This window comes from Rhinopithecus roxellana, chromosome 7 (assembly GCF_007565055.1).
Source record: "Rhinopithecus roxellana isolate Shanxi Qingling chromosome 7, ASM756505v1, whole genome shotgun sequence".
Taxonomy (NCBI): Eukaryota; Metazoa; Chordata; class Mammalia; order Primates; family Cercopithecidae; genus Rhinopithecus; species Rhinopithecus roxellana.
In genome coordinates this window covers 66,347,490-66,359,277 of record NC_044555.1, presented here as the reverse complement: position 1 = coordinate 66,359,277, position 11,788 = coordinate 66,347,490, and the positions used below count along the sequence as shown (strand labels likewise).

Below are 11,788 nucleotides of genomic sequence, written 5' to 3'. Positions count from 1 at the left end.
TCTTATTGGGTTAAAATCAAAATGTCAGGCTGCTGTAACAAATCGCCACAAATTCAATGGCTTAGAACAACACAAATGTATCATCTTAACAATTCCGGGGGTTAGAAGTCCGGCACAGGTCTTACTGGTTTAAAATCAAAGTGTCAGGATGGGCGCAGTGGCTCACGCCTGTAATCCCAGCACTTCGGGAGGCTGAGGCGGGTGGATCACCTGAGGTCAGGAGTTCGAGACCAGCCTGGCCAACAAGGCGAAACCCACAACAAAATGCCCCAAATGAGGACAAATGTTTTTCAGAAAATGCCTATATTGGAAAGACTAGATCATAAAACGTTAAATACAACTGTATATCTAAGACCCAGTTTGGGTTAATATATGGGATAACCAGGTAGTTTTAACCTCTATGGCTAACTCCATTTCTCTTATTTATATAAACAGAGCTAGTACTGCTATATTGACAACTACCAATATACTGCTTTGTCCTTTAAGATCTAACTGCCACACAAGACTTAAACCACTAAACCAAGGTTTTCTACCAAGGCCAATAATACTGCATCTATGCAGGTTTGAGAAGCTTAGAAGGCTACTGGCCAGCTTAGATCCCTTCACCCATCACTCCTATCATTGGATCCCAAAGCAGGGCCACTGCTTTTAGTTTTGAACCTGGGGTCCTCAAATTACTGTGTGAAAAGTCCATAAACACAATCTGGTTGAAAATAGATGATGCAACACACCTAAACTAACTGTCCGACAGTTAAATTCGTGTTACAAAAAAACTAACTTTAAGGCCAGGCACAGTGGCTCATGCCTGTTACAAAAAACTAACTTTAAAGCCAGGCATGGTGGCTCATGCCTGTTACAAAAAACTAACTTTAAGGCTGGGCACGGTGGCTGACACCTGTAGTCCCAGCACCTTGGGAGGCAGCGGCAGGTGGATACCTGAGGTCAGGAGTTCAAGACCAGCCTGACCAATATGGTGAAACTCCGTCTCTACTACAAATGCAAAAAAATTAGCTGGGCATTGTAGCATGCACCTGTAGTCCCAGTAACTTAGGAGGCTGAGACAGGAGAATGGCTTGAACCCGGAAGGCGGAGGTTGCAGTGAGCCAAGATTACGCCACTGCACTCCAGCCTGGGTGACAGAGTGGGACTCGTGTCTCAAAAAACAAACAAACAAACAAACAAACAAACAAACTAACTAACTTTAAGACTTATTTTTGTAACTTTTTTCAACAGGGAAAACAACACACTCCTTGGGGAAAGGTGAGGGGGTTGAGAAGACAGGCCCTGGGTAAATATTCTTACCACAGCACCTGGAGTTGATAGGCCTGCCTAGGAGAGAACACAGGCACTGCCACACCACCATAGGGGACAGCTGCTGTCTGGGGTCAGCAGACCAGCTCACATACCACGCAAGGTTTCTATAGATCTAAGACACAAAATTCTTCATCACAAAACAAGTCCCACGCATCTTCAGAGTCTGTCAGTTCGTTGTCCCCACCTGCAGTCGAAAGCATAAGCAACATCTCGCCCAGCTCAAAGGTGGCAGCCTCTTCTTCATCGTCAAAGGGGTTGCTGTTCGCTCCTTCCTCAAAGAATTCCCAGAGGTCGTTCCTTCGTTGGGCCGGGTATCTGCTTGATGTTCCCTCTTGCTGTCTCTGTGGCTCCTCTCTACGGCCATCAGGGTACACATGCTTGTAAAAACAGTTCCCCCCAAATGGGCAGCTCCCACGTCCTTCATCAAAATACCTGCATGCCTTGGCGCTCATTGCTTTCTTGTATTTCTGAATGAGTTTCTGCTTCTCTTCTTTCTCCTCCACCCAGTACTCACTTGGAATGACAAAGTTAGATGTGATTCGGCATTGTGGGCAGGACTTGACGATCCTGCTCTCAAATTCCTTAGCACTCCTCCACTTGCGAATGCACTTGAGACAGAAGGTGTGGTTGCAGTTGGAGAGGATCCCGAAGCGGTGCTCGTTGGGGTTGGCTTTCTCATAGACCACCTCCATGCAGATCCCACACACCCTGTCCTTGCTGCGCTGCACAGCAAATGAGAACTCCATATTCTTCTCATGGGCTTCAATGCACGATTGTATATGCTGTGATCTCTGGGCAGCATCCATCGGATGCAGGGCCTGCAGCCTACACATGTCACATAAATCTCCGTGGAGAAACACACAGTTCTCCCCATATCGGCACTGTCCCACTGCAGCATAGGGGCACAGCTGCTGCTTTGTTTCCACCGCGGTTTTCTCTTTCTCTGATTCTTCCTTGGTCACTGGGCCCTGCAGGGGTGCTTCAGTGCAGGAAGGCACAGTACGGCCACAGTAGGGTTGCCCAGGAACAAACTCAACGGCATTCGCCCAGTCCTCTGAACCTGCTCCTACAGTTGCAAAGTTTGAATTTCTTGACTCAGATTCGTTTGTATTCATTTCAACAAGTGGTCCAACTATCGAGGAGACACTTGAGGAAGCAGCAAGGGATGATTCTGTAGTTAGCTCTGTAGCAGTTGCTTCTTCCTGTTTCAAGGGCTTGCTATGTTCACATCTGCAGCGGTCTCCATAAATACAGTACCCTCGCTGAAAACAACTGCACACTACTCCACACGGACGGTCAGAGAGGTCATGCGAGTAGCGACAGTTATCTCCTTCCTTACAAATCCCATACATAAAATACCTACAGATGACCTGTTTAGTCCAGCTGTTGCCGCTGCCGCCGCACGCGCCGCTGCCGCCGCACGCGCCGCTGTCGTCGCACGCACCGCTGTCGTCGCACGCACCACTGTCGCCGCTGCCGCCACTACCGTCACTACCGTCGCTGCCGCCGGCCCCTCCGCCCGCCCTCGGGGTCGGGGCGGTGACTGTGGAGATCGGAGTGGGGGAGACCGCTGCCGCTGCCTCCGCTGCTGCCGCCCCTGCTCCTGATGTTGTGGCTGTTGTTCCGGGAGCTGCAGCCTCCGCCATTACTGCTTATCCAATGCTCCAAAGGCCCCGGAACGCCCCGGAACGCCCCAGAAGGCCCCGGAACTTCCGGGATCACATAGGGCCAAAGGCTCCGGAACTTCCGGGATCACATAGGGCCAAAGGCCCCGGAACCTCCGGGGTCACATAGTTCCGGTACGGCTGTGAGGAGAAGATGGTGAGGACCAGGTGAGGGGAGCGGAAGGAGACTGAGGCACTTGCTCTGTCCTTGCCGGCTCCGCCTCTTTTTGTTTAAGAGTTTTTTTCTCCTTCTGTATGTATGCTTTGTTGGGAGACAGTTCTTCATAGGTCTTGTGTGCTTGCACATCTTGCAAGTAAGGCACTGTACTGTCCTGTGTTCTGGACTATGTTTTCAAGGATATTTGTATAGAGTGCATCCTTGAAAGACAGAGGTAGTGTCTCCCTCCAAAGAAAAGGGCAAGCATGCTTACTGTCTAACATAGTAAAGATAATGTTTACATCTGAAGCAAAGAGCAGGCATACTTACAGTCCACTATAATAAAAATAGTCTCCCTCTGGAGTGAAGGGCAGGAATGATTACTGCCCATTATAAAAGGTTCAGATTCCCTAAGTCCAGGGTTTCTCTCCTATAATGCAATCCACTGCACATGCAGGTGTTACTTGGTCCTCTTTAGAGTTGTGAGAATGTGTTGAGCAGGCTTACAGATTTGACTGGTAAGGGGATAACAAGCACTGATTAGATTCAGACAGTTTATTATATAGACAGAAAAAGAACAGCATGGTGTCAGCTCCCTGCATTCCTTGTCCCACAGTAGGACACCAAAACAAAAGAGGCCAAATGAGAAGAAACATGAGTGTTGGGGCACCCTGTTGCTGAGGAGTCATTTCATTTTTCTTTCTTTCTTTTTTTTTTATTGTTTCTTTTTTTTTCTTTCTTTCTTTTTTTTTTTTTTTTGAGACAGGGTCTCGCTCTGTCGCCCAGGCTACAGTGCAGTGGGGCATGCTCTTGGATCACTGTAACCTCCATCTCCTAGGTTCAAGTGATTTTCCTGCCTCAGCTTCCTGAGTAGCTGAGATTACAGGCACACACCACCACACCAAGCTAATTTTTGTATTCTTAGTAGAGACAGGGTTTCACCATGTTGGCCAGGCTGGTCTGGAACTCCTGACTTCAAGTGATCCACCCGTCTCGGCCTCCCAAAGTGCTGGGATTATAGGCGTGAGCCTCCTCGCCAGAGGAGCCATTTCTATACTGCAGCTAAGTAGTTTTATAGCCTGCAGCTTAGCCTCCCTAAGGGAGAGGGGACAAGCAGGAAAGTCCCACACCTCATTGGAACCAAGAGGCGATGAGAAATTCCCTCAAGATAGAGAGCCGGCAGGGCCCGGGCGCGGAAGTTGCTGGCGGCCGCACGGCCTCCCAGGCAGGCGCACAGTCACGTGCGGGGACCCGGGGTCGGGCGGCTGGGAGGGGGCCCAGCAAGCAGCTGCGGAGCTCTGCGGCCTGTACTACGAAGTCGGGTAGCGGCTGCGGCGCCTGCAGGACCAGCTGGCCGCCTGCGACTCCCTCATCGCGCGCCTCCGCGCCCGGCTGACCACGCTGGAGGGGGACACTGCGCAGTTCCTGGTGGACGCGGTGCTGGAGCAGGTGGCCCGCAGAGGCACCAGGAAATAGGAAGTTGAGAGGCTTACTGAGCGGCTAGGAGTGAAAGAGGAGATTCAGCAGCTGCTGAGCCAGCCACAGCATGAGCGAGAGAAGGAAGTTGTCCTGATGCGGAGGAGCATGGAGGAGGAGAAACCGGCCCGGCGGGCCAGTGACGTTCTGTGCCGCTCTTTGGCCAACGAGACCCACCAACTGCGGAGGACGCTGACCTCCACTCCCCACATGTGTCAGCATCTGACCAAGTGTCTGGATGAACGACAGCATGCACAAAGGAACGTGGGGGAGAGAAGTCCTGAAAGTCAGAACATACAGGTCGGGACACCTCTGTCCAGAGTGTTATTGAGGAAGAAAATCGGCTGTTAAAACAGGAGGTGACTCACGTTGAAGACCTCAATGCCAAGTGGCAGCGATACGATGTCAGCAGGGACAAATACGTGAGGGGGCTCCATACACAGCTCAGGGGGCTGCAGACCCTCAATGAGCCCGAGCTGATGAGGAAGATCTCCCGGCTCAACAGGTAGTTGGAAGAGAAAATAAACGACTGTGCAGAAGTGAAGTAGAAGCTGGCCGCCTCAAGGACGGCCCCGGATGCTGCACTGGAATGGATGCAGATACTGGAACAGCAGATTCTCGCTTACAAGGATGACTTCATGTCAGAAAGGGCAGATCGGGAACGGGCTCAAGGTAGGAATCAGGAACTGGAGGAAAAGGTCACCTCTTTGCTGCACCAGGCGTCCTGGAGACAGGATCCTCAAGAGCCAGACGCCTGCTGGATTCATGCTGGGAGCAAAACTGCCAAGTACTTGGCCACCGATGCAGTGGAGCTTATTGCGCCTGGTGGCTGGAGGCCTGGGACTGGGTCCCAGAAGTTGGAACCCCCTGCAGAGAGCGGGCATCCTGGCACAGCCCAGAGAGGCCAGGGGGACCTTCAGTGCCCTCACTGCCTGCAGTGCTTCCGTGACTAACAAGGTAAAGAGCTCCTCAGGCACGTGGCCGAGTGCTGCCAGTGACCAAGATTCCACCCATGCCCTTGCGGCCCCCTTGCCCAGCACAGCTGCCCTCAGGGACAGGGTGCGTGCTCACAGATGCCATGGATTAAGCTCTACTGAGATCCAACGCCCCTGGAATAGGTGCGAGGCACTGTGATCGTTCACTTTGGTCCCCCTTTGGCTATGGAACAGGCTGGGTCACAGGGAACTCCCAGTGAGGCTGGAGGTGGAGATGGGGTCAGGAACATCTGGCAGAGGGAGGTCCCAGTCTTGTGTCTCCATCAGGCTGAAGCCAGAGCAATCTGGGGCTGGTGCCAGCCCCTCCCCCAGCCTGCATCTGGGTGTGCCACGGCTTGCCAGAAAGGGGTGGCTGCCTATGGGAGCCACTTGTATGGTCCCCAGGGTTGAAGCCCCATCCTCTTCTATAGAATAAGGTGTCTTCTCTCTGCCTTGAACCAGGAGGTTTGTCAAATGGAGCACTGTGGCTGCACATCACACTAGGGGGCCCATCCCCGTCATTGCAGAGCCACATGTCTGCACTTAAAAACTGCATCACAATAGCATTTGTCGTATATCCAGAAGTTAAAGCACACTTATTTTATCCACCTATTTTTATAATAAATGTTCTTGCTCCTGTGGGAAAAAAAAATAGAGAGGCAAATAAGAAATGGCGGTAGGGCAGCTCCTCACAAGACTGCCTATCCTCTCATGCTTGGGGAGGATCACAGGGCCTTCTGCCATCGGCTTGCAGTTGAGCCTTGCCTACATGGCCTTTGAGGATGTATGCACGGTTTTCAGGGCACCAGCACAGAGGAGTTCCTCTGCGTAATCAGGGCTCAAGAAACTGGTGCCAAAATGTTGGTATCTGGTGACTGGCCTTTCTACAGTAAAACACTGTCCATCTCTGAGTCTCATGTTTTCTACCAGATTCCATGAAACTGTGGTGGGCTGACTTGTTAGCTTGTTGAGTAGGACAAAATCTCAGACCTTTTATAGTTCTTGACAGCTTTAGTGAGGAGGGTGGGATACTGACAGAGACATGGCTTTCTAGAAGGAGAAGGATGAGGATATTGTGGGTACATTTAATGAAATTTGAGGGCCAGGCTTGGTGGCTCACATCTGTAATCCCAGCAATTTGTGAGGCCAAGGCAAGCAGATTGCTTGAGCTCAGGAGTTTGAGACTAGCCTGGGCAACATGGCAAAACCCTGTCTCTACTAAAAATACAGCAATTAGCTGGGCATGGTGGCATGTGCCTGTGGTCCCAGCTACTCAGGAGGCTGAGGTGGGAGAATTGCTCGAGCCTGGGAAGTCGAGGCTGCAGTGAGCCAACAGCGCGCCACTGCACTCCAGTCTGGGCAACAGAGGGAGACCCTGTTTAAAAAAAAAAAAAAAGAGAAAAGAAATTTGAGGAAAGTCGCTGAAATATGTTGACCAAATTATCTGCTCAACTAGGCCATAAATAGTTCTTCACTTTATTGCCTGTTAATGATGGAGATTGAAGAGGTGGATGCAGGCTGAGTACCAGGAAGCGGGTTCAAAGACCCCTGCTCAAATGGTGCCCTGGTTCTTGCCAACTCTTCTGCTGGTGTAGAACTTCCTGAACAATTTGAAGTTAGCTTCAGGTCTGCCCCACTGTAACAACTAGTACTAGGTATTGTCTGGTGCGCATAAAAGATTCTGCCCTCTTTTGGACAACAATTGCAGAGATGTGTGGAAGGAGGGAAATTTATGACCACTGTGGGCAGAAACCAGGCACATCATTAGGAGTTTGGCTGGTTCACTTGGGAGATGAGGAAGTAGGGCTAGTAATGCTTGTCAAGGAAGAATGGCAATGTAAACTGGGTCTTATGGCTCAGCCCCTCCTGCGGTCCATCGTGTCTGCCTTAGATCCACTAGGAGAGAACAGTAAAAGGTCTTAGAGGGTTTTTTTTGCAATAGATCCTGGCTGCAATAAGGGAGCTGTGGGCCTTTCAGGGAGATTTCCCTGAGACAGACAAACTCCCATGGGAAACCATAGATGAGGCATTGAGTAGTATTCAGGATCTTACTGCCTTGAATTGGGGCTTACAATGCTGGCAAAGGTGATCCACTGGAGAATGAGAAACTGCCCCGATCAAACCTAGGTAGATGCTGCTGCCCTGGAAAACCTTCCTTGTGTTGAAACTGGGTGAGAACATAAGCGATGTTATCTTGGTGATGGGGCAGTAGAATTTTAATTCTCAAAATTCTTTGAGAATTAAAGTGGAATTCTCAAAGAAGGTTGCTGTTGTGCAAGCCTGGGTCAAGTCAGCCAGAAGTCACAAGCCCAGTAGCTTCAGCTGGAAAACATGCAGCTATGACTGAGTGAAGGGGTCTCCAAAGCTGAAATTGATAGTGTCAACCATCAGGATCTCTACCCAGTCAGTTTAAAGTGTGAGTAGGAAAAAACACTGAAAGTTTTTTTGGTTGCACCATAAGCTTCTGCCACACTCCTTAAATGCAAAGCTTTTTTGTTTAATAGCTCAGAGCCACTCTCTCCCTCCATGTCCCTGATCTCTCCCTCCTTCTCTACCCCAACCTCAGCTACTTTAAAAAGAAAGATTATTAGAGGTGGGGCCAAGATTCTCCTGACCCTAAAGAGAATTGAAAACCATGTCTACTATCCAAGGGGAATTTGGGGAGAGTGAGGAATTCAAACTGCTATGGTTCTGTTGAACATAGGTGCCCAAGTCATTATCCTACCCAGGCCTGGGGAAGGCAAAAACCCTCAGATCCAGCTAATGGTGCTTAGGCAGGGTTCACAGTGAAGAAGGAAATCTAACTTGTGGGTAAGGTCCATTGGGCCAATTCAATGTACTGTGGTTGTTACTTCTGCATCTGAATGTACAGTAGGAAAGACGTATTGTATTCCCATCCCATAAGTGCCAGGGTTGGGTGAGGGGAGATTTTCAGGATTCAGAAGAGTGGCATATAGAGAAATGTTTATGGGAGGTATAAGTTGCTTCTCAACCCACCTCTCTGTCTCCTCCTTGATGGTCCAACAGAAGCTAAAGAATCCCAAGAAGAGAAAGGGAAATCATAGCCTTGATTAAGGACTTAAAGGCATCAGAAGCGAAAAATAAGGCATTATCTCAATACAATAACCCTGTATGGCCAGTGAAGCAGGTGATGAATGCTTAGAGTAGATTATTGCTGACTGATCTGTTGTTGTTTTCATAGCCATGGCTGTTCCAGATATTGCAACTGCAACTGAATCCATTACACAGGCTGATTACACCTGGTTTGCTGTCTTAGACTTTTACCAGCACCTTCTCACTGATATTTGAGGATCAATATCAGTTCACATTCATATAGCAAGGCCTCCAATGCATGTTTATAGGCATTCCCCTATAGGGGTACTTAAGTTCCTCTGCCATTTGTCACCAGTGGGTGAGTCAGGATTTAGCATGAGTTCTTCTACCTTTTGATGTCCAAAGCTTTCACTATACAGATGGTGACTTGTTGGCTTACCAAGCAAAATTTCTTGGAACTATGTGGATGGATTTATAACACTCAATCCCTGTGGTGGTCATGGAAAAACCACTCTCTCTTTGGTTCCCTAAATCAAAAAGGAAGTCCAGTACCTTATTGGATTCTTAGGGTATTAGAAACAGTATGTGCCTCACTCAGTCATGCTACTTGATCTTTATATCAGTGAACTTGCCAAATCAGCATCCTTTGAGTGGGGCTTAAACCAATAAATTGTGTTTGAAGCTGTCCTGCAAGCTGTGGCATGCTGTCTACCTTTAGGGTGCTATAAACTTAATGATCATGACAGATTATTTTGCTAATTGAAGTCTCTGACAAAGGGAGGCAGCTTTCACCCAGAAATGCCCCTTGGGATTTAGGACTAGTCGTCTCCCTGATAAAAGGTTACTAGAAACAACCCTTTTGAAAAGCAGCTATTAGCTTGCTACAGCTCTTGTCAAAATTGAACACCTGACTCATGGAGGCCTTGAGACTCTCCAGCCTTATATTCCCATTTTGGGGTGGGTCGACTCAAACTCAGTGACTAACAGGTCGGAATGGGCCCAATAAGCTTCCCTTGTCAAAAGGAAATGTATTCAAGAAAGCAGCTGACCTGGTCCAAGCAGCATCTTGACTTAGATGAAAAAGTAACAGTTATCCCCATTTAATTATTCCCCTGATCAACCTCCTCAAAAATCAAGTGGTTGCCTGAAGCAAAACCGTTGACTCAATGGGACCGTTGATTCACAGAAGTTTCTCTAATGCCTGGGCCTGTTTCACTGATGGTTCAGCTAAACTGAAGCCCAATAGTGTCTACTGGAATGCTGCAGCTATTCGACCTCACCACCAGCTATGCAGAAGCAAAAATGAATGTGGCTCCACTTAATGGGTAGAAGTCAAGGCCATTCTCATAGCTCCAACCAATACTTCCTTTGATGAACCTTGTTATGGTTTTACTGACTTCTTGGCTATTGCCGATGGCCTATTTGGTTTGCCAAATTCATGGAAAATGAATTCATGGAAAATGAAAGCCTGACAGTTTAAAGACATCTCTCTCTGGGGCTATGTACTGTGGAAACAAATCATGGCTGGCTGATCAAACCATCTGGGTCACTCATGTAGATGCCCATGGAAAGGCCTGTTCTCTGATGAGACCAAGCAAGCTGCTAATCAAACCTGCACTGCCCAGATTACCACCATTGCTGCCTAGATTAGACATGGCAAGACAGCCACCGTCATAAACTGGTCACAAAATGAAGGACTTTATGTTTCTGATGCAGAGGCTATCTTGGCATACCAGACTTGGGACTCCTCTCTCATAGCAAAGGAGCCCACATTGCACAGGGCACTGCTCCTGCAAGAGTGACCGCACCACATTGGACCTTTGATCCCCTCTTGGGCCTATCAGCAGGGCCTCACTGCTGTTGACACTTTATCAGGTTACTGTGTTGCTGTTCCAGTCTGATCAGCAGAGTCCAAACAAATCACTGTGACCCTTGAAACTAATCTATGTCATGTGATCAGCTTCCCAGACAATTTGCAGGCTGACAATAATGCCCTTTATTGCAAAAGCCACACACAATGGGCTGATTGTCAAGGTATTCAATGGACCTTCCATGCTCCCTACCATCCAAAGGCATCTGTTATTGTGGAGTCTAACCAACCTCCTCAAAAATCAACTTTAAAAAATTTCTGACTGGGCACGGTGACTCACACCTGTAATCCCAGCACTTTGGGAGGCTGAGGCAGGTGGATCATGAGGTCAGGAGATCAAGACCATCCTGGCCAACATGGTGAAACCCTGTCTCTACTAAAAACACAAAAAAAAAATTAGCTGGGTATGGTGGTACATGCCTATAATCTCAGCTACTCGGGAGGCTGAGGCAGGAGAATCGCTTGAACCTGGGAGGCAGAGCTTGCAGTGAGCTGAGATCACGCCACTGCACTCCAGCCTGGCAACAGAGCGAGACTCCATCTCAAAAAAAAAAAAAAAAAAGATTTCTGACTCTACTTCCCTCACCTCCTCCTAGTCTACAAGCCAGCCTGGTTGGTTTACTCTCTGTATGGCAGCTCAGCTCAAAATGGACCTAGAGTATTGAAACTTAATTCATTTAGTTCAGCCATCTGGATTCTCTTGCTGGACTGCCATCATCTAGATCATAAGGATAATGACCACTTGGTTGAGTACACTGCTGGCCCCCCATCCTACAATGATCCACATGGGAGGGCCAAAGTGGGGGAACATAATGGGTCTCTATAAGTTTTATTAAAATATCCTTGTCCCTCTTGCATCTGACCTTTGTGGACAAACGGTCTGGATATGCGTAATGGATGAGTGGGAAAAGGTGAAATAACTGCTGGAATAGGCCACACCAATTTTATGGAGGTGGAGGGAGAACAACAATGCCAGTACCTGGGGAGGAAACACTCCAGATGCCAAGGCAAACAGGGGAGGGAGGAACATTAATGATCTTTCATCTTCTGGAGTCACCCCTGGAGCCTTCCTCTTGAAGGAAAAATTCCCTAGTGTGGCTCTCCATAACTGTTTTGCTTGCACACTTTAAATTAAACTGACTTCTAGGTCTGCTGTCCTCTGCTAGACAGCTCTAACTACAATTTGGTCACCATTGTCCTTTGTCCTACTGAGAAGTCTATCAGAAACAGTGGAGGAGCTGACAAACTTTCACACAAACCACCTGTCAGCATCTTCAGA

General features: G+C 48.6%; 1 protein-coding gene and 1 pseudogene across 2 annotated transcripts; one reads left to right on the top strand and one right to left on the bottom strand.

Annotated features, from left to right (window-relative positions):
• Window positions 1–1,418: 1,418 nt before the first annotated feature.
• LOC104662206 (putative E3 ubiquitin-protein ligase makorin-4) lies at window positions 1,419–2,960 on the bottom strand. 2 transcript variants are annotated; one of them, XM_030934503.1, is made up of 2 exons: window positions 2,773–2,960; window positions 1,419–2,697 (listed from the first exon to the last, which is right to left on the bottom strand). In XM_030934503.1, exons 1-2 carry the CDS (start codon window positions 2,958–2,960, stop codon window positions 1,419–1,421), a joined length of 1,467 nt encoding a protein of 488 aa, XP_030790363.1. The 2 variants fall into 2 exon arrangements, with proteins under 2 accessions (XP_030790363.1, XP_030790362.1); XM_030934502.1 differs by having other exon boundaries at window positions 1,419–2,960.
• Window positions 2,961–2,973: 13 nt separating this feature from the next.
• LOC104662205 lies at window positions 2,974–5,609 on the top strand (annotated as a pseudogene).
• Window positions 5,610–11,788: the final 6,179 nt, after the last annotated feature.